The sequence below is a fragment of the Ovis canadensis genome, chromosome 2 (genome assembly GCF_042477335.2).
Source record: "Ovis canadensis isolate MfBH-ARS-UI-01 breed Bighorn chromosome 2, ARS-UI_OviCan_v2, whole genome shotgun sequence".
NCBI lineage: Eukaryota > Metazoa > Chordata > Mammalia > Artiodactyla > Bovidae > Ovis > Ovis canadensis.
In genome coordinates, this window is record NC_091246.1 from 69459564 (window position 1) to 69479510 (window position 19947).

At 40.4% G+C, this 19947-nt stretch overlaps 1 protein-coding gene across 9 annotated transcripts in view; it reads left to right on the forward strand.

Annotated features, from left to right (window-relative positions):
• KANK1 (KN motif and ankyrin repeat domains 1) overlaps window positions 1-19947 on the forward strand; it is a 215813-nt gene that overhangs the window by 143385 nt on the left and 52481 nt on the right. For 6 of the 9 annotated variants that reach the window (XM_069576426.1, XM_069576425.1, XM_069576427.1 and 3 more), the window contains one exon: window positions 12816-12935. In XM_069576426.1, the coding sequence (XP_069432527.1) occupies window positions 12899-12935 (37 nt within the window). In that variant the 5' untranslated portion in view covers window positions 12816-12898. Of the gene's footprint in view, window positions 1-12815; window positions 12936-17501; window positions 17750-18830; window positions 19126-19947 lie in introns of those variants that run through there. The other 3 variants (XM_069576429.1, XM_069576438.1, XM_069576432.1) reach the window with 3 other exon arrangements.

Genomic DNA, 19947 nt, shown 5'->3' on the forward strand with positions numbered 1-19947 from the left:
TCCAATAAAAGTGAAATTTTATGATATGTTTAAAATCTCCTACCACACTAGCATAACTGCTTTCATTCTGGCGGTGCACTCTGCTCTGTTCCTGACTAGGTGAATAATTTATGATGACAACCAAAGACTGTCTTCAGTGTGTTCTTTCATGCTATTCTTTGGAAGAGGACAGTCCCTTCCATGAGAAAGACATAGGCAGGGCCCAAGATGAGGCTAGAGCTTCTCACCAAAACCTACGTGTCTGAAAAAGAGCAGGCAGCTTCCACTTACAATACTTAATAAAGTTTTGAAAATAGCCTGGTGCCATGATTTTCACATCAGCTGGAGGAGTTGTGAACATGCTGACCACTGGACCCACCTGAAGACTTTCTGACTTGGTGGTCCGGCGTGGGCCCAAGGATATGCATTTCTTGTTCCCAGGTGATGCTGGCATGGCTGGTCCAGGGTCACACTTTGAGAAACAGTGACCTACGGAGTAGGAGTCTATAAGGCAGTGTGTTTTCCAATCTTTTCTCATAACAAGAATCACTTGGATGTGTGTGAAGGATATATGTTTCAACTCCATTCCAAACTCACTGAAGCAGAACTCTGGGGAGTGTTGGGATGCTGCATTTTCAGACTTGGGGAACTACTATTGCTATCAGGTAAACACCCTGCAGATCACCAGGGGACAGTAGAATTTACCTACCATTCAGCCACAGTTCCCCCGTCCATTGCATGTTTGACCCTGTGATCCTCTCAGCCCCTAGACATGTATCTGTCTGTCTTCATTCTCATTTTAAAGTGATTTTTATGCCATCTTTATAAAACATATTTTTATTTCAGGTGGTCAATAAATTGTATAAAAGAGACACTAGAACAGCTGCCTTCTGAGAACTCTGAGGTTTTATTGAGTTCTCTTTCTGTAAAGACAGTTACAGTCTTGGTACATGCACGTGTATGTGTGACTGTGAGTAAAGCAGGGGGCTGGAAGGAGGGTAGGAAGAAAGAAATGTGCGTTTCTGTGAAGCTCCCTGGTAATACAGCTGGTCTAGGGCCACACTTTGAGAACCACTGAAATAGACCAGTGACTCAAACATAGCACATTGGCATCGCCTAAGGGAGCCTTAAAAAATACTTCTGCCTGGGCCCCAACCGCACAGAGTACTTCATGGATAATTATTACCATATAATGTAATACCATATCACCACATAATTACCAGTCATGTACTTGGACCTCGATAGTAATTCCAGTGACCAGCCAAGGCTGTGAACCACCCGGGGGGTCCCTTGGAATACAAGGTAACCTGTTCAGAAGCATGAGGCCTAATGGGGAAAATAGGGCTAAGCTAGTGCCTCTCCCACCGCAGCGTGTGTACGAATCACCTGGGCTGCATCTTAGGATGCCAGTTCTGATTCAGTGTGTCTTCAGTGGGATCCAAGGTTCTACTTTTTTTAAGAAGTCACACAGATATTGCTGCTCTCGACCTGGGTACCACACTTTGAGGAGCAAGGGGCTTAGAAAATATTGACCAACACATGTAAATGTCCATCAACGCAAACGTCGTTTTTTTAAAATAGTGTAGAACAAATAAAAACACAGTTGCCAGACATTTTAAATTAAAAATAAAGCTATTGTGTCACTAATGAACTTTTCTCTTCCCTTGACAACTAGAAATTTTTGTTTTTGTTTCTAATACTAATGTTTGTGAATTGACTTTGCTTTAGTGTGATAGACATATACTGTCGGGTCTTTTATCCCCCCGAGTCTGGATCTCATCATTCCCTGTCTTTCTGAATTTGGGATCTCGCTCACTACCTCATTGTCTCAGACTCTGCCCAATTGGTGTTATCACCCAGAAGCCTAAGTGTTCAGTAATGCCCCAAGGCCCTCATTTCAGAAGCTCATGGCATTTGGCTCCAAAGTGCTGCCAAATTGCACACTTCGTGAGCCAGACTTCTTGGTATATGGCTTCAGATTATGTTTCTGGCTTGAGCCCAACCTTTCTGCCCTAGGTGAGGGGTGAAGCCTTTTCTCTGGCAGGCTCCATGCTCTGGTACTTTTCCTAGCATGGTGGAGTTGAGACAGTGCTGTCAGAGTCTTTTAGAAGGGGGTATGGAGATGCTTAAGAAGAAAGAGGCAGGACCTTAGGTGAGGAGAAAGGGTTTTAAGTCTTTGTCGTGGAGTTGGCTTCCCTTGGCCTGTTGCATTTCCCAGCTGAATGTGGCAGAAGTGTTAGGCGATTGATGGCTTCTGAATTGGCACTAAAAGGAGCATCTATGGCTTCTCCCCACTTGAAATTGGTGGGAATAACCCCAGGAGTCCACAGTTCCCATGCTGACAAGGGGACAAAGATCTTCCTCCTGGGTGTGACCTGAGACCGGTCAGGCTGTCACCACACTGCTGTTACCCAGAGCATCTCTCAGTAGAATGGGACACCAGCAGGAAACAGGGCTTCTCAGCCATTTCCCAGTTTTAAATGAAATCTCCGTGGCAGATGCCATCACCCCCACCCTGCATAAACTAGAATTTGCCCTCAAGCATGGGTAGATGAACATCAGCTAGATTTTTGCACAGTCATGAAAGCAGTCTGCTTGTCCCAGCTGGAAAGCCTGAGACAATAAAATAGCAGAGAATGTTCTGAATCTATATTAAGAAGATAAAAGCATAAATGAGCTTTATTTCAGCTGAAGGAAAGCAGTATTCCAGCCTTACTGGAATAGCTTGAATGGCCTGTTTAGAGCAACTTGAACTTGACTGTGAATGAGGTACTGTAGATGCTACTGCTGTCTTTTTACATCTCTGGATTCAGTTTCTGGTTCCAGCTTTTCCCATAACCATTTTCAGTTGAAGTGCATATGCTGTATTGAGAACACAGTTTAACTTTTGGGGAACTTTTGTCAGGCAGCAAATTATAAAGTACCTTCTGATCTAGGCACTTGACCTCTTTTAAGTTTCCCTTAAATAAGCTTGTTATCTTCTGGGGAAAATACAAGAATATCTGGGAAGTTTCTGTGTAGCAAGGCTGAACCTTTCTGCTTTAAAGATTAGAAAATAAAATTTTTTTTGAAAATTAAAATCAAAGGACTGGTCTGAATAAACTGTTCCTGGAAGGTCCAGATCCAGTGTCCTTTCCCCATAATATTATAACTGAAGGAGCCCTGACCTACCTGTCATTAAAGATAATAAAATGCCCAAGCTAACTACTTAAAAATAAGATCATTTATATTATGTTACTAATTGGCTTTAAAGTCCTCATTGACTTAAGGTCCACCCTGGAGCTGATGATTCAGGAGGTGTGGAGTGGCCTGAGACTTTGCATTTCTAAGTAGGTCCCAGAAGGTCATGCTTTGCTGCTGGTCTGGAAACCACACTTGGAGACCTACTCTTTGGAAGATAAGAATCTTAAGAATGCTTTGTGATCCCCTTTTATTTAGTCCAGGTACCCTTGAACTTGTTATTAACAATATTGATCAATTTAAAAGTAATTACAGAGACTATCACATAAGAATCCAGAAGGAATTAAAGGGAAAATGTCCACTACAGCAATAAATAAAGAGCTGCACATTTTAAATAATTCAAATAGGAAATGAAGGAAAAGCCTTTCAAACTTTACCAAACTAATTCTCTTATATCTGTAACTGGTTTGATTCTTTAATATCTGAATAAGCAAAAGCACTGATACTTTAACTCATCATCTACCACCAGGAGAGATGCTTCCTAAGTAAGAGCAAGGCTTCACTAATATAGACTATTTATAACATCAAGGTTTAGGATTCTGCTATGGTCTGTTTTCCCTAAACCCATTAGAGGTGAACCAGTGCAGTCAATAAACACCATTTCACACGCCTGTCCTGAGTCATAACATTACTTCCCTCTAAAGTAAAAAATGTGAAGGTGGTAAACTTTTAACAAACTTTAATAATTCTAATTTTCATTTGTCTACTCTTCTCCAGACTGTCTTTTACTCTTTTTTTTTTTTCTTTGCAGAGAAGTACCTGGTTTCAGCCTAGGTTATGAGCTGATAAACTTCCATCAGAGAAAATTTCCTGGAAAAAAAATTTGCCAGCGTTACTTCTAAGTGTGTGATTCCCAGCAACCCAGCTGGAGCAGAGCCATGCAGGGCTCTGAGGCATCTGCAGGCTCCAAGATGGTTTTAACTCCTTCATTGGAGGCATTTCCTTATGCTTACCCTTGGAAAGATGCTGATGTACTTTTGTCATGTAGAATGGATGTGGATGGAAGAGTCTGTGAGAGAGCTGAATATATCCGCTTTTGTACCTAAAGAGGCAAATCTTAGCATGTTCAGTTCAGTTCAGTTCAGTCGCTCAGTCATATCTGACTCTTTGCAGCCCTATGAACCATAGCACACCAGGCCTCCCTGTCTATCACCAACTCCCGGAGTCCACCCAAACTCATGTCCATTGAGTCGGTGATGCCCTCCAACCATCTCATCCTCTGTTGTCCCCTTCTCCTCCTGCCCTCAGTCTTTCCCAGCATCAGGGGCTTTTCAAACGAGTCAGCTTTCGCATCAGGTGGCCAAAATAGTGGAGTTTCAGCTTCAACATCAGTCCTCCCAATGAACACCCAGGACCGATTTCCCTTAGGATGGACTGGTTTGATCTCCTTGCAGTCCAAGGGGCTCTCAAGAGTTCTCCAATACCACAGTTCAAAAGCATCAATTCTTTGGCACTCAGCCCTCTTTATAGTTCAACTCTCACATTGATACATGACTACTGGAAAAACCATAGCCTTGACTAGACAGACCTTTGTTGATAAAGTAATGTCCCTGCTTTTTAATATGCTGTCTAGGTTGGTCACAACTTTCCCTCCAAGGAGTAAGCGTCTTTTAATTTCATGGCTGCAATCACCACCTGCAGAGGTTTGGAAGCCCAAAAAGATAAAGTTGGACACTGTTTCCACTGTTCCCCGATCTATTTGCCATGAAGTGACAGGACCAGATGCCATGATTAGTTTTCTGAATGTTGAGCTTTAAGCCAACTTTTTTACCCTCCTCTTTCACTTTCATCAAGAGGCTCTTTAGTTCTTCTTTACTTTCTGCCATAAGGGTGGTGTCATCTGCATATCTGAGGTTATTGATATTTCTCCCAGCAGTCTTGATTCCAGCTTGTGCTTCTTCCAGCCCAGCATTTCTCATGATGTACTCTGCATATAAGTTAAGGAAGCAGGGTGACAATATACAGCCTTAACATATTCCTTTTCCTATTTGGAACCAGTCTGTTGTTCCATGTCCAGTTCTAACTGTTGCTTCCTGACCTGCATACAAGTTTCTTAAGAGGGAGGTCAGATGGTCTGATATTCCCATCTCTTTCAGAATTTTCCACAGTTTATTGTGATCCCCATAGTCAAAGGCTTTGGCATAGTCAATAAAGCAGAAATAGATGTTTTTCTGGAACTCTCTTGCTTTTTCAATGATCCAGTGGATGTTTGCAATTTGATCTCTGGTTCCTCTGCCTTTTCGAAATCTAGCTTGAACATCTGGAAGTTCACAGTTCACGTGTTGCTGAAGCCTGGCTTGGAGAATTTTGAGCATTACTTTTCTAGTGTGTGAGATGAGCACAATTGTGCGGCAGTTTGAGCATTCTTTTGCATTGCCTTTCTTTGGGATTGAAATAAAAACTGACCTTTTCCAGTCCTGTGGCCACTGCTGAGTTTTCCAAATTTGCTGGCATATTGAGTGCAGCACTTCCACAGCATCCTCTTTTAAGATTTGAAATAGCTCAACGGAATTCCATCGCCTTCACTAGCTTTGTTCATAGTGATGCTTCCTAAGGCCTGCTTGACCTCACATTCCAGGATATCTGTCTCTAGGTGAGTGATCACACCATCGTGATTATCTGGGTCATGAAGATCTTTTTTGTACAGTTCTTCTGTGTATTCTTGCCACATCTTCTTAATATCTTCTGCTTCTGTTAGGTCCATACCATTTCTGTCCTTTATTGAGTCCATCTCTGCATGATATAGTTCTTTGGTATCTCTAATTTTCTTGAAGATATCTCTAGTCTTTCCCATTCTATTGTTTTCCTCTATTTCTTTGCATTGATCGCTGAAGAAGGCTTTCTTATCTCTTCTTGCTATTCTTTGAAACTCTGCATTCAGATGCTTATATCTTTCCTTTTCTCCTTTGTTTTCACTTCTCCTCTTTTCACAGCTATTTGTAAGGCCTCCTCTAACAGCCATTTTGCTTTTTTTCAATCCTTATTCTTGGGGATGGTCTTGATTCCTATCTCCTGCACAATGTCACGAACCTTCATCCATAGCTCATCAGGCACTCTATCAGATCTTGTCCCTTAAATCTGTTTCTCACTTCCACTGTATAGTCAGAAGGGATTTGATTTAGGTCATACCTGAATGGTCTAGTGGTTTTCCCCACTTTCTTCAGTTTCAGTTTCTGAATTTGGCAATGAGGAGTTCACGATCCGAGCCACAGTCAGCTCCTGGTCTTGTTTTTGCTGACTGTATAGAATTTCTCCATCTTTGGTTGCAAAGAATATAATCAATCTGATTTCGGTGTTGACCATCTGGTGATGTCCATGTGTAGAGTCTTCTCTTGTGTTGTTGGAAGAGGGTGTTTGCTATGACCAGTGCATTTTCTTGGCAAAACTCTACTAGCCTTTGCCCTGCTTCATTCTGTACCCCAAGGCCAATTTTGCCTGTTACTCCAGGTGTTTCTTGAGTTCTTACTTTTGCATTCCAGTCCCCGGTAATGAAAAGGACATTTTGAGGGGGTGTTGGTTCTAAAAGATCTTGTAGGTCTTCATAGAATCTTTCAACTTCAGCTTCTTCAGCATTATTGGTCGGGGCATAGACTTGGATTACCGTGATATTGAATGGTTTGCCTTTGAAACAAACACAGATCATTCTGTCGTTTTGGGGATTGTAGCCAAGTACTGCATGTCAGACTCTTTTGTTGACTATAATGGCTACTCCCTTTCTTCTGAGGGATTTCTGCCCACAGTAGTAGATAAAATGGTTTTCTGAGTTAAGTTCCTTCATTCTAGTCCATCTTAGTTCGTTGATTCCTAGAATGTCGACGTTCACTCTTGCCATCTCTTGTTTGACCGCTTCCAATTTGCCTTGATTCATGGACCTAACATTCCAGGTTCCTATGCAATATTGCTCTTTACAGCATCAGACCCTGCTTCCATCACCAGTCACATCCACAAGTGGGTGTTGTTTTTGCTTTGGCTCCATCCCTTCATTCTTTCTGAAGTTATTTCTCCACTGATCTCCAGTAACATATTGGGCACCTACTGACCTGGGGAGTTCATCTTTCAGTGTCCTGTCTTTTTGCCTTTTCATACTGTTCATGGGGTTCTCAAGGCAAGAATACTGAAGTGGTTTGCCATTCCCTTCTCCAGTGGACCACATTCTGTCAGACCTTTCCACCATGACCCATCCACTTGGGTGGCCCCACATGACATGGCTTAATTTCATTGAGTTAGACAAGGCTGTGGTCCATGTGATCAGATTGGCTAGTTGTCTGTGATTGTGGTTTCAGTCTGTCTGCCCTCTGATGCCCTCTGTCAGCGCTTACCATCTTACTTGGGTTTCTCTTACATTGGACGTGGGGTATCTCTTCATGGCTGCTCCAGCAAAGCGCAGCTGCTGCTCCTTACCTTGGACATGTGGTATCTCCTCATGGCCGCCACCCCTGACCTTGGACGTGGGGTAGCTCCTCTAGGCCGCTGCTGCTGACCTTGGACGTGGGGTAGCTCCTGTGCCGTGGAGCTGCCGTTCCTGTGCCGCGCAGCCACCAACATAAGATAGTTTATCTTATGTGTCTGAAATGAAAACAAAATAGTGACTGGTTCAGATTCTAGGATGGTGTAGGTCTTTAAAAACATGTTGAGGTAATTAAAATATGCGTATAGTCAATATATTGAAGAGTCTCAGGTGGTAACAATGACAACATTAGGATTGTCAGATAGTAAATTGTCATTTTTTGGCATGTTTTGTCTTTTCCAAATTTTAAGTCAAATTCTTTATATTGCTTTGTAACTTTATAAATTATAAAAAATTATGTTATAAAAGACATTCTAGAACTTGCACATCAAAATGGTTATTTCCCATTTCATAATTGTCATTTTGAGCAGCAAGTTTCTTATTCCAGTTATACTACCCTTATCCTATCCATTTTTTAAAAACTCCTACAGTTCCATTGAGAATCTCCCACCTGTTTTCAGTGGTGGAAAATTTCTTAAGCACTGAATTTTTTGAAAGAGTCAAATGGCATTTACGGCAAAGTCTGATGAATCAATATTAATAATCAAGATTGATATCTTGTGGAGTCTGGAAGAGATTATGACCAATAAGTGCTAAAATATACCCTGTGTGTCATGGTATATTGAGTATACCATGGTATATTGAGGAGGTACTTCCTCAAGCTCTTCAACATTTAATCTGAAAGAATGAAGTTTGAAATGTAGTTGCTTTAAAACCAATATTACATAAAATTCTGAAACACAACTTTCTACCTGAAAGGGATTAAAACAAAGCATGCTTGCAGTAAGCATATACATCCCTTAGGTAACTCCTTGAAAGGGACTTTACTCTGTGCATGTGAGTTCTTACGGCAATCATGCTCTTACTCTAAAGTCACTAATCACAAAGCATGGCATATGAGCTGTAGGTGAGTTCCTTAGCTCTGAAATGTAGCTCTTTCATTTACCAGCTTGTGACCTCAACAAATTCTAAACCTCAGGTTTCTATCTGTAAAATGTAGAGAGAGGATGTTGGTACTTCATAGGATTGTTGTAAGGTTTAATGAATGTAATAACTGTTAAGTTCTTTAAAAGTGCTTTAAAGATAACATTATTTCACCAATTTCAAGATGCACATTTTAACACTTCTCAAATGAGGATATATCTTACCATTGATGTAATTTTTCGGAGCATTTTATTAGCATTTAATTAGCAGCATCTTTTTTTAACCGATGGCACTTAATGGTACACTTTAGAGCAGATGACATTTTAGATTTCAGTACCTGGTGTAAGTGCTTGATCAGCGCTGGTGGTCATCAGCATTGTCATCAGTGTTGTCACCATCACCACCATAATCTCGGTTGTAACCAGGGCACTGGCATTTGATTGGTTGGCAGTACTGGCTTAGAGTGCACATCAAGTTTCAATTTTGCTTATTTTGTTTTCATTGATGTTGTTATAAAACATCAAGTGAGCTCTTTTTCATATCTGTTTCATATTAAACTAATGTATCTGTGAGGTTGATTCATGCGTCTGCATTATTTTCGGCACCACACTTGGGGAGCTGATATTCAAAGCAAGTCAGTCTCTTTAAATAAACAGGCAAGAAGGCAAATTATTTTCTTTGTGGATGTATTTTTCTAAATCCCTTCAAAGAAGTGCTTTTTCTTAGCCAGCAAAACCAAGCCACTGTTATACTAGTTAAGATTTACTGGTTTGCAGTCTTCTCTGACAGAGAAAAGAAGCAGTTTATTGATCTGTAACAGAGAATGGATCACAGCCAAACCTTTCATGGTTTATACAATGCACTGACATAGGAATCTGCATATCATTAAGAAGACTGAGTGCTCACAATTTGAAGCCACCTGTCAGGCATGAGCAATAACTGGGAAAGATCGATAACACAATATCAAACTTGTTTCTGCACAGACACTGCCAGGATCCACACCCAGTGACAGGAATGTCTTGTTATTTTACCAGTGATATGCCTGTGGTTCCTAATTTGAGGCTTCTTCCTCATTTTGATTTTATTGTTCAGTTTGGGGGAAGGTGGGAGAGACCAATTTGGATCTGAGATAAAGATCTTCTGCCAGGTGAAAGATATTCAAGAACATGAGAGGACCTTGGACCAAAGTTCATGAAGCTTGACTTGGAAGATTCTGGGCACATATCCATCCAAATACCTTGACACATACTTCATTCACCCATAACAAAGCAGCATGTTTCTTCTTGCCTTCAGCTTTCCCTCAAGAGTTTAAATGGTGGTATTTATAAGCCATTATGAAGGAAGAATACACACACACACAACACACACAACACACACACACACACACACACACACACACACACACACGGCTCGACTGAGACCAGTAAACAGTTTTTGCTATTGGCTTTTAAAAGTATAATATACTTGAATAATTCCAGAAGCTGGGCTTCTTCCTTTTGCCCCCTCGTCACTCCACTCCTCCTTCAGTTCTCCCAGTCCCCACCTTATTTTATTAACAAAGCTACATTTGTCAGACATAATGCTCACTCTTCTCCCTAAAGCCTGCCTTTTGATTTGCCTAGCTCCAGCTCTCCATGTTCAGTGCCACAGACCTGAACCAGGGCCTGTTTTCAACAGAATGTCAGGTGATGACCACATAGTCAGAGAGATTAGAGCTGTCCTGTCCTCTTGATGAGCTGCCAGATAGAAACTGGGGACCAACAGGGAGCTAGGAGGCCGCCCAGTGGAAGAGTGAGAATTGAGTCTCTGCAGGCAAGCTGAGCAGTATTCAACTGTAGCTGGAAAAGCCACACAAGGGAGCATGCCTGTCAGAAGCAGCCTGTAGAAGGTCCCTCAGAGTGCACTGAGCTGCTTTCACAGTAGTCAGCTTTGAACCATAGTGCAGACCCATTCAGACAGTGAAGAAAAGCTAAGCAGTAAGGAATTCTCACCCTCTGTGATCAAAGGGGTTAGCCAAGTCCCCTTTCCTTCTTTTTGTTTACTTATATTTCTGACCTCTTATAATCTCCATGACCCTGGCTTGATAGTTTCCTTTTGCATAGCATTTTAAAATGCTTTTTTCTTTCTCCAGTTCATTTTAAAGGAAAAAAAAAACCCAAGTTGACAGGAAGTATCTAATATCTCTTTTATAAATAATTACTATTACAAAAGTAATGAAGGAGCTGAAATCATGGATAATTGCATCACTGAAGGGCAACCACAATGAATGTTTTGGTGTATTTATTTCTAATTGTTTTAAATAGATGTATAAATATGTACATATGTATTTTTGACAAAATAGGTTATGACAGAATAGTTTTTTTAATCAACATATTTTGAGTGTTATTAAAAGCTCTTCAGTTCAGTTCAGTTCAGCCGCTCAGTCATGTCCGACTCTTTGCGACCCCCATGAATCGCAGCATGCCAGGCCTCCCTGTCCATCACCATCTCCCGGAGTTCACTCAGACTCAAGTCCATTGAGTCCGTGATGCCAACCAGCCATCTCATCCTCTGTCATCCCCTTCTCCTGCCCCCAATCCCTCCCAGCATCAGAGTCTTTTCCAATGAGTCAACTCTTCACATGAGGTGGCCAAAGTACTGGAACTTCAGCTTCAGCATCATTCCTTCCAAAGAAATCCCAGGATTGATCTCCTTCAGAATGGACTGGTTGGATCTCCTTGCAGTCCAAGGGACTCTCAAGAGTCTTCTCCAACACCACAATTCCAACGCATCAATTCTTCGTCGCTCAGCCTTCTTCACAGTCCAACTCTCATATCCATACATGACCACAGGAAAAACCATAGCCTTGACTAGATGGACCTTTGTTGGCAAAATAATGTCTCTGCTTTTGAATATACTGTCTAGGTTGGTCATAACTTTTCTTCCAAGGAGTAAGCGTCTTTTAATTTCATGGCTGCAGTCACCATCTGTAGTGATTTTGGAGCCCCCTAAAATAAAGTGTGACACTGTTTCCACTGTTTCCCCATCTATTTCCCATGGAGTGATGGGACCAGATGCCATGAGCTTCATTTTCTAAATGTTGAGCTTTAAGCCAACTTTTTCGCTCTCCTCTTTCACTTTCATCAAGAGGCTTTTTAGCTCCTCTTCACTTTCTGCCAAAGCTCTTAAATGACATCAATAGCTGCATTAGGATACAGGATATATGGATATGTTATTATTTTAGAATTCTCCTGTTTGGGAGAGCTTATGTAGGTTTCTCAGTTTTCACTTTATCTCTAAGCTTGGAATTTGTTAAGCTCAATTTCTTCAGATTTTGTTGGTCTAGAGTGAGAATTTGGGCACAATGGAAGAAATGGAATATTCTTGTCTGTACCGTCGTTGCTTTCCTTACCAATATTTTTCAAAAGGCATTTTGCAGAAGCAAAGGTTGGAGCAATGGGCTTTTTTTTGTTTTAAAATTTGTGATTGTAATGTCTTATAGTAATCTCAGTTAACTTTAAAGTAGAAAATCAATATAAAATAAGAAATATGTTGCCTAACATAAGCCCTGATGTTTCAAAACTGCATGTCATGCTAAGTCATTTGAAGTTTATCTAACAGGACAGAGCAGTTTTGTTTTGTTTTTTTTTTTTTTTTTAAGACGAAGACTGCCTGGATCAGATTCATGTTTTAAAAGACTGGATCAGTGAAAAACAAGATCTTACAAGAGAATTCACATGAAATTAATCTTTTTTAAAAATGTGAACATTTGGTGCAACAACTGTTTTGAAATTGCAATTGAGAAAATGAAACTGTTGAACCAAAATTTGGAAAGGAAGATTAGTTTAAAACCCAGAAAGTTTGTGAAATGATACGTGTATGTATTTGAAGGATACCTTCCTCAAAAAGTCACATTTCTGGAGAACCTATTTTATCTCCCATAGAAGTATTGTGTTCAGAGACCTGCTTTCAGTCCCTGTCCATGGGTGTATCTGTGGGTGCGTCACTCTAAACGTCCAGTGGCCAGATACAGGGCAGTCACCACCTTGCTCCACAGGCTGTCTCTCCCGCTTTTCTGGTTTGCTCTGTCCATTAGCAGTCATCTTTGTAAACAGAAGGCTAAGATTTAGTGTTTATACATATTTTTAAATGACCCATTTTGATGGGGCTCTCCTTATTGTTTCAGGTTGAATGCATTTGGGAACTTGATGCATAAAATTTGCATGACTCCTCACTCCTTTCTGGATCTGTCACTGGATTCAAGCCAGCATGGCTCACACCACAAAGGTTAACGGCTGTGCCTCAGGTAACTCCATGTTCTGGAGTGTGTGTGTATACATGTCTGTGCATTAGTGTGTGTCTTTGCTCAGACTAAGTTGCTTCTTTTTAAATAATGGATAAATCATAATAAGTTGCCTAGATAACTAGAATTTCAAAGCAGTTTCTGTCCATTAAAGTTTTTGATGTTGTTTAATCTCTTGCAGAATCTGCTTTTATCTTTAGAGTTTTATGTACAAAAATCAGATAAATTATTGTCTAAGGCAACTTTATTGGAGTGTTGAAAGATAAATGTAAAATCCTGAATGCTCAGGCAAGAATAATGTATACTTCTCTTGCACTTCTTTATGAAGGATCAAACAATGAGAGAGGAGCTGAGTCTGAATGCTTAAAACCAATCCTTAGTGTCCACTCCCAGAGAAGGCAATGGCAACCCACTCCAGTACTTTTGCCTGGAAAATCCCATGGATGGAGGAGCCTGGTAGGGTGCAATCTGTGGGGTCACTAAGAGTCGGACATGACTGAGCAACTTCACTTTCACTTTTCACTTTCATGCATTAGAGAAGGAAATGGCACCCCACTCCAGTGTTCTTGCCTGGAGAATCCCAAGGATGGCAGAGCCTGGTAGGCTGCCGTCTATGGGGTCGCACAGAGTCAGACACGACTGAAGTGACTTAGCAGCAGCAGCAGTATCCGTTCCCAAGCAGCTTTTGTTTGATTTTGCCCAACAGTGAGGGAGTGGGATAAGAGAAGGGTATATTCATTCTTTAACTTATCCAGAAAGAAATATACAGTAAGCTACAGATATTATGAATTGTAAAGATTTGTATTCTGATTCTTACTTGATTATATTAGAAGCCTATATATTTTGCATATCCACAATTTGTATTGTTTATATAAGATTTTGGAGAAATTTGTAGGACAAACACTGAGAAAAGTATATGAGACTGTATATGGCAGGAGATGACAACCTTGCCAAAGTGGTACTCAAGTGCTCATTCTTCTTTTAAGTTGTCTGCCAAATAGCGGAGCGTGTGAGAGCAGTAATTGTATATGTGGGAATTCTTGTGGAGCACTTGAGTCCAAGGTCCTCGCGCTGCTGTCTCTGTGCACTGGTAATGGAGAGAATGTAGGGTTGGAGTCAAGAGACCCACCTCCTACATTAACCATGAATTATGGGGCAGGACTATTTCTCCATGTGTAAAACATCAGTAAGTATGTCAGCCTGCAGGGTTAGAACCAATGAGAGCATCAGAAACATGCCTCCAAGTGTTGTGTAAGCTGTAAAACGTCGGGAGGAGAAGGAGGAGTCCTCTGAAATGGGCCACTCACCCGCTATGGGACTTTCTGTGTCAGCAATCCCAGCTACAAGCATCCCCTCTAACAAGATGCTACAGCTTGCCCCAGATCAAACCCAATTATTTGTTAATTATGGAACAACTGATCTTAATCCATTCCTTCTTCTTCCTGTCCTTTCTGCTGCTCGACTTCTCAGGACTTTTATAGATTCTGCTCAGGATTGCTGTCAATAATGTGAATGACAGTACCTAACATTTAATGAACTCTTAGTGTTACCATGGTACCCAAGATGCTTTGCCTACATTATTTTGCTTAATCATCACTGCAGTCCTGTATGTGTTATCATCACTGCTGCCACCACCACTGTTACCCCTGTATCCTGGCACAGAGAAGCTCAGTAACTTACCTAAGAGAAGAAAGAAAAGTCAGGATTATTACTTATTTCTCTATTCAAATATTTGATAAGGGCAGAAATTGAAACACTGTGAAGTTTCTTGAGAGTTTTTAGTGGATTTCAATACCCCCCTGATGCTATCATCTCCTTTCCCTCTCCTGCCCCTAATTCTTTCCACACACTCAGAGGAAGGGGGCTTGAAGTTGTTCTTCAAAACCCTCTGGTATCTCTGGCAGAATTCTATATTCAGGGGTTTAGTTACTTACCCCAAGTGACCCTAATTCCGTTTCCAACTTGATTTGTCTTGGAGTATCACTTTTCCTTTGTTCTTAAAGTTGGATGATACAGTTATAACCTTCCTTCCTCACTTGGTAGCTTGCCTAACAGGTCTAAGGACTGAGTGTGAAAGCAAAGAAAAAGTCTCTGATTTGTGACTTCTGGGGTATCAGGGTATGACTTGTTATTGCAGACAGGTGCCTGGAACAGAAGGCTGGTGACTGATCTTTCCCATGAGAAAAAACTACATTATTTGGATAGTTTAGTAGAAGTGTTAAGTGTGAAGTAAATATATGTTTTATTCATTTTCAAAAATAAGGTATAATATTAAATATGCTTTCTTAAACTATACTTCCCCTAGATGTGTTATGCCCCAAGAGGTCTCCCTTCCTACCCCCTCCCCCTGAAAAATCACTGCTTTGGGCTCCTCAGAACATGAGCAGAAATCCCATGTGACGATGGAGTCAGAACACTGGCAAAAGAAACACTTTTCATGGTCTGAGGAATATAGCAGATGCAAAAGAAGACAACTGAGAAAAGCACAGCCTGGTTACACTGTGCCCGGGTGCAAGACACACCTGAAGACTGATCATCCTGTGTTCACGTCCCTGCCTAGAGTTTAAATTGGATAAGGGACCATTCACAAGTAATTTTACACTCTCATTCCCCACTGAGTCCTTCAGTTAGATTGGGTAAAAAGTATTGATTTTTTAAAAATTGAAGTAGGCTTCCCTAGTGACTCAGATGGCAAAGAGTCTGCCTGCACTGCAGGAGACCCAGGTTTGATTCCTGGGTTGAGAAGATCCCCTGGAGAAGGGAGTGGCAACCCACTTCAGTATTCTTGCCTGGGAAATCCCACGGACAGAGGAGCCTGGTGGGCTAAGGTCCATGGGGTTGCACAGAGTCAGACATGACCGAGCAACTAACACATAGTTTATTTACAATGTTAATTTCTGGTACAGCAAAGTGATTCAGTTATACCTATATGTATGTTCTTTTTTTATATCCTTTTCCATTATGATTTATCATAGGATGTTAACTATAATTCCCTGTGCTATACAGCAGGACCTTGTCTATCTAGTCTATATATGATAGTTTGCATCTACTTGTGCCAAACTCCTACTCCGTCCCCCAACCCCCTCCCCCTTATAAGAGTGGTTAATTAATACTATAACTTGTAAAATGTATTACTGTACATTTCAGACATAAAAAAAATATGTAAAGGTTATATAACAGGCACTCATGTGCATACCATCTAAGCCTAAGAAATAAACTTTACCAGTACATGGCATGTATTGAGCACTTAAAATGTGCCAGACATTGTTCTGGGCCCTGGGGATAGAGCAGGGAACAAAATATGCAGAAACCCCTGCCTTTAGGAATCTTACATTCTAGTGGAAGTTGAAGTCTCCTTGTGAACAGAGTATCCAGATAAAAGAGAGTCATTCTTACACTATTAAAGAACCCTTTGTTTATCTGAAATTCTGATATAACTGGGTGTCCTCTTATATGCTAAACCTGGCAAACTTACTTGTAAAACCCTTCCAGATTTCATCTTCCTTCTTACCGCCCACCCCCTCATTATCAATTGTTTGTCATAATTTTGTGTCTTTTTCACCACATCCTTCATCCTGCTTCTGTTGATTGATCCAGTGTTGTTTTCATTAATTTAGAGTATTTTATTATGGTATTACTAAGAGTACACTAATGTCATTTGTTAATGTAATGAGGTATGAACATCATAAATTGCTCATGACTTACTGTTCTCTTTCTTTATAGCCAAGTAAGTAAATGGGAGTCATTGATTAGAAAAATTGGTGTATTCTGCAGAATTTAGGGATAGGGACAGTCTGCTTTTTACCAAGCTTTCCCATCGTGTTGTAAACAGTGTACTGATTGATGCTTCTCTAAACACTAATTAATGTTGTGAAACTTTAATTAGAGTTTAGAGTCTCTTTAGAAGCCAAATAACAAGTGGCTTATTTGTCAGATAAAGATAATAATACTTGTCCTACCTTGTTTACAGGATTGTTATGAAGGAAAAATAAAACAATAACCGTCAAAACACTTTTTAAGATGTAAAGTGCTGGTCAGAAGTCAGGATCAATCACCATCCTCCTTGTCCTGCTATCTCTGTCATGATCTAATAAACACCTGTTCAGGTGCCATGAGCCAGGCTCTGTCAGATGCTGGGATGTTGGGCAAAGAACTGAATTATTGTCTTGTGTCTGACAGTTAAATGAAATAAGTATATGAGCCTTAGTGAATGACTTTTTATGCTTGCCATCACCATTTGTATTTTTTCTAATACTTGCCTTTGCTAGTCTATTACAGTTTCTCCCCTCTTGCTATTCTCTTTCACAGCCTAAACATATGTATATTTTCCCAGGCAGATACATATTTACTCATTCAATATACTTACTGAACTGCATTAACCATTTGGTTGTCGTTTTAAATTAAATAACTTTCATAAAAATATTTAATTTAAAATGTTTAAATAACTTTCATAAAATCTTGTTACCTCGTCAGTTATTTGGCTCCAGGTTTTGTTTCCATGCTGATGTTAAATGAGGTACAAAGGCCACAGATAAGAGCTGGTCAATCAGAGAGAGTCTAAGTCTCGTGGCAGAGAAGGTAGACGGCTGTGGTGCAGTGCAGCCTACTCTCCGTTGTGTAAATATTTTTTCTGGGCAGGAGCATTTCTCAAACAGAACTCTGAGCCCACTGCGATGAACCTGACAGCAGGGATATGAATGCTGTTTGTCAAGAACAAGACTGATTTGCACTGACTGGTCTGGCTGGAGGGGCCCTGGTGTTTTCTGAGACCGTCTGTAAAGAATGTCGCAGAGCATGGCAGAGGTGGTTTTGTGGTGGTGAGTCAGACCTGACCTCTGTGTTTGTATTATACCAAAGACAGAGGGTGAGCTGAAGAGAAACGGGGGCTGCTTTAATTTGTGGGTACCCTTCTTGACCTTCCGGGGTCTCCTGATGCAATCTGCAAGAGGATTAAATGCATTTTCCCTTAAGTGATATGTTCAGTGGTTATCAGAAGAGCTGAGAGGGTAACAGAATTGCCCAACATAAAAACATATGTAAGAGCTAGCCAGGATTTTGATCTCTTCTGTTCAATCTCCCTTTTATGTTCAGATGGCAAAACATGACTTGCCCTCATGGCTAACCCAGAAATTGAAAGTGGAGAGTCATTTTTCTTTGTTTGAGGCATTCTGTTGACATTAAAAATAAGAAGTGTAGTATCTATGAAGATCTAATTGAACAGATCAATGGGAAAGTATATATTTCAGAAAACAACATAAAACCCAAAGTAGAATGATTATAAATAACATGTCTCTCCTGACAGGGGTCATTTTTTTTCCTTAGTGTGATTGTTCTTTAGAGCCAAATGAACAAGCATATCCTAATACTATATATATATATATATATATATAAATTATATTTGTATATTTAGTACCTCATGCAGTTTCACCCTTTATTTGATGTGTTTAATAACTGGATTTAATTAGATTATCATTTCCACTTCAAATGAAACTGTTAGTTGTTAGTTAACTGAAGGCTAATTCCACACTGAATTTCTAAGTGAAATAATTTATTTTCTTATAGTGATGACATTTGGGAAGATAGTTATTTTTTTAAGTAAGAAGTATTTACATTTGAAGTGTTAAAATGCCAAGACCACCTACAAACAGGGACCCTGGGCTTTAGAGTCTTGCTTGTCTGGTTAATCAGAACCCCAGAATTCATCCAGCCCCAAAGAGGCTCTGAAGAGTCCCTCCCTTGTCAGGGCCTGCCTGTTTTATAAACTTTCAAGGCTTTGGTCTTAAGCTATAGCCAGCTTTACCTTATAAGATTTTTGCTTCAAACCGTGAGCGAGTCATAATGGGTTAAGCATCAGATTTCAGACAGGCAATTAGCTCTCCAGTTAAGCCAAGGAAGGATGACTTATCTCTGAGCAAGTACCAGCCTACTTGGGTGTAAGAAGAATAGAATTCAGACTCCTGCTAGCCGTAGGTCTTGAGCAAAGGTACCCTTCTGTTGTTGATTTCTGCCCAGGTGCTCCGTGGGTGCCAGCAAGAAAGAAAAAAACACAGAATCCCAACAGGGAGTTTTCGCTATGTTAAGCACTTGAGCTCTTGCTATCTTTTGGAGATTGCATAGGGAGGCACAGGATTACAACAGCCCTTCTACGGGGATTTGAATATTCTGTACCCTGCTCATCTGCCAGCTTCCTATCGTGAGTATCGGCATTCGTTTCTGATTATACACTTCCCCTCTTTCTGGAAGAACTTTGGGTGGGCTAGTTGAGCCCATCAGCTTCCTTCTTCCTGTGTCCGGGATAATTCTTGTTCATCTCCTTTGTATAATTTCTGAGAAAGGTTTGAATGCGCTTGGAGGAAAATGAGTGACTAAAGCTCACTTTCTGCTTTGGGGACGTTTTCTATAAAAGGCTATTCAATTTTATCTGGCATGAAAAATAATTAGTGGTGTTCTCACATTCCCAGAAATAATGCATTCTTGCTCTTTTCTGGCAGTGTATTTTAAAATGGCATTGAGTGGTCTTCTCTAATAAAAACCTCAAAGAAGACCCAACCAGGAAATGAGCCTTGATAAGATTCATTCAAACAGTTGTAGAAGTTCTAAGTCCAAAAAAAGTGATGATTCTGTTTTTCCTCTCTTGGCTGCCCTGTTAGATATTTTTGGAGTGTGCTATAACTGATTTACTCATTTCCATATGCTTTAGGAAAAGTATGTTCATGTTTTAGAGGATAAGCCTGGTTCTGCTTTTGGGTTGCAGTTCTTTATTAAGGCTGAAAACAAGAGAAGTGTTTGAAATATGCAGCCCATTTGTATATATAGCATCAGTGATCTCATCTGGCCATTCTATATGGACGTGTGATCTCACAGCTTAAAAATAAGTATGTAGCTGTTTTGAGGATCTTTTAAAATAGAGACCAGATTTCTAATCCTAGTAGTTCTTGGAGCAAGCCATGGCTGAAAATGAAGATTAAATAATATTCTATAATATTAGCAGGCTTTTCTAACCAACAGAATGAAA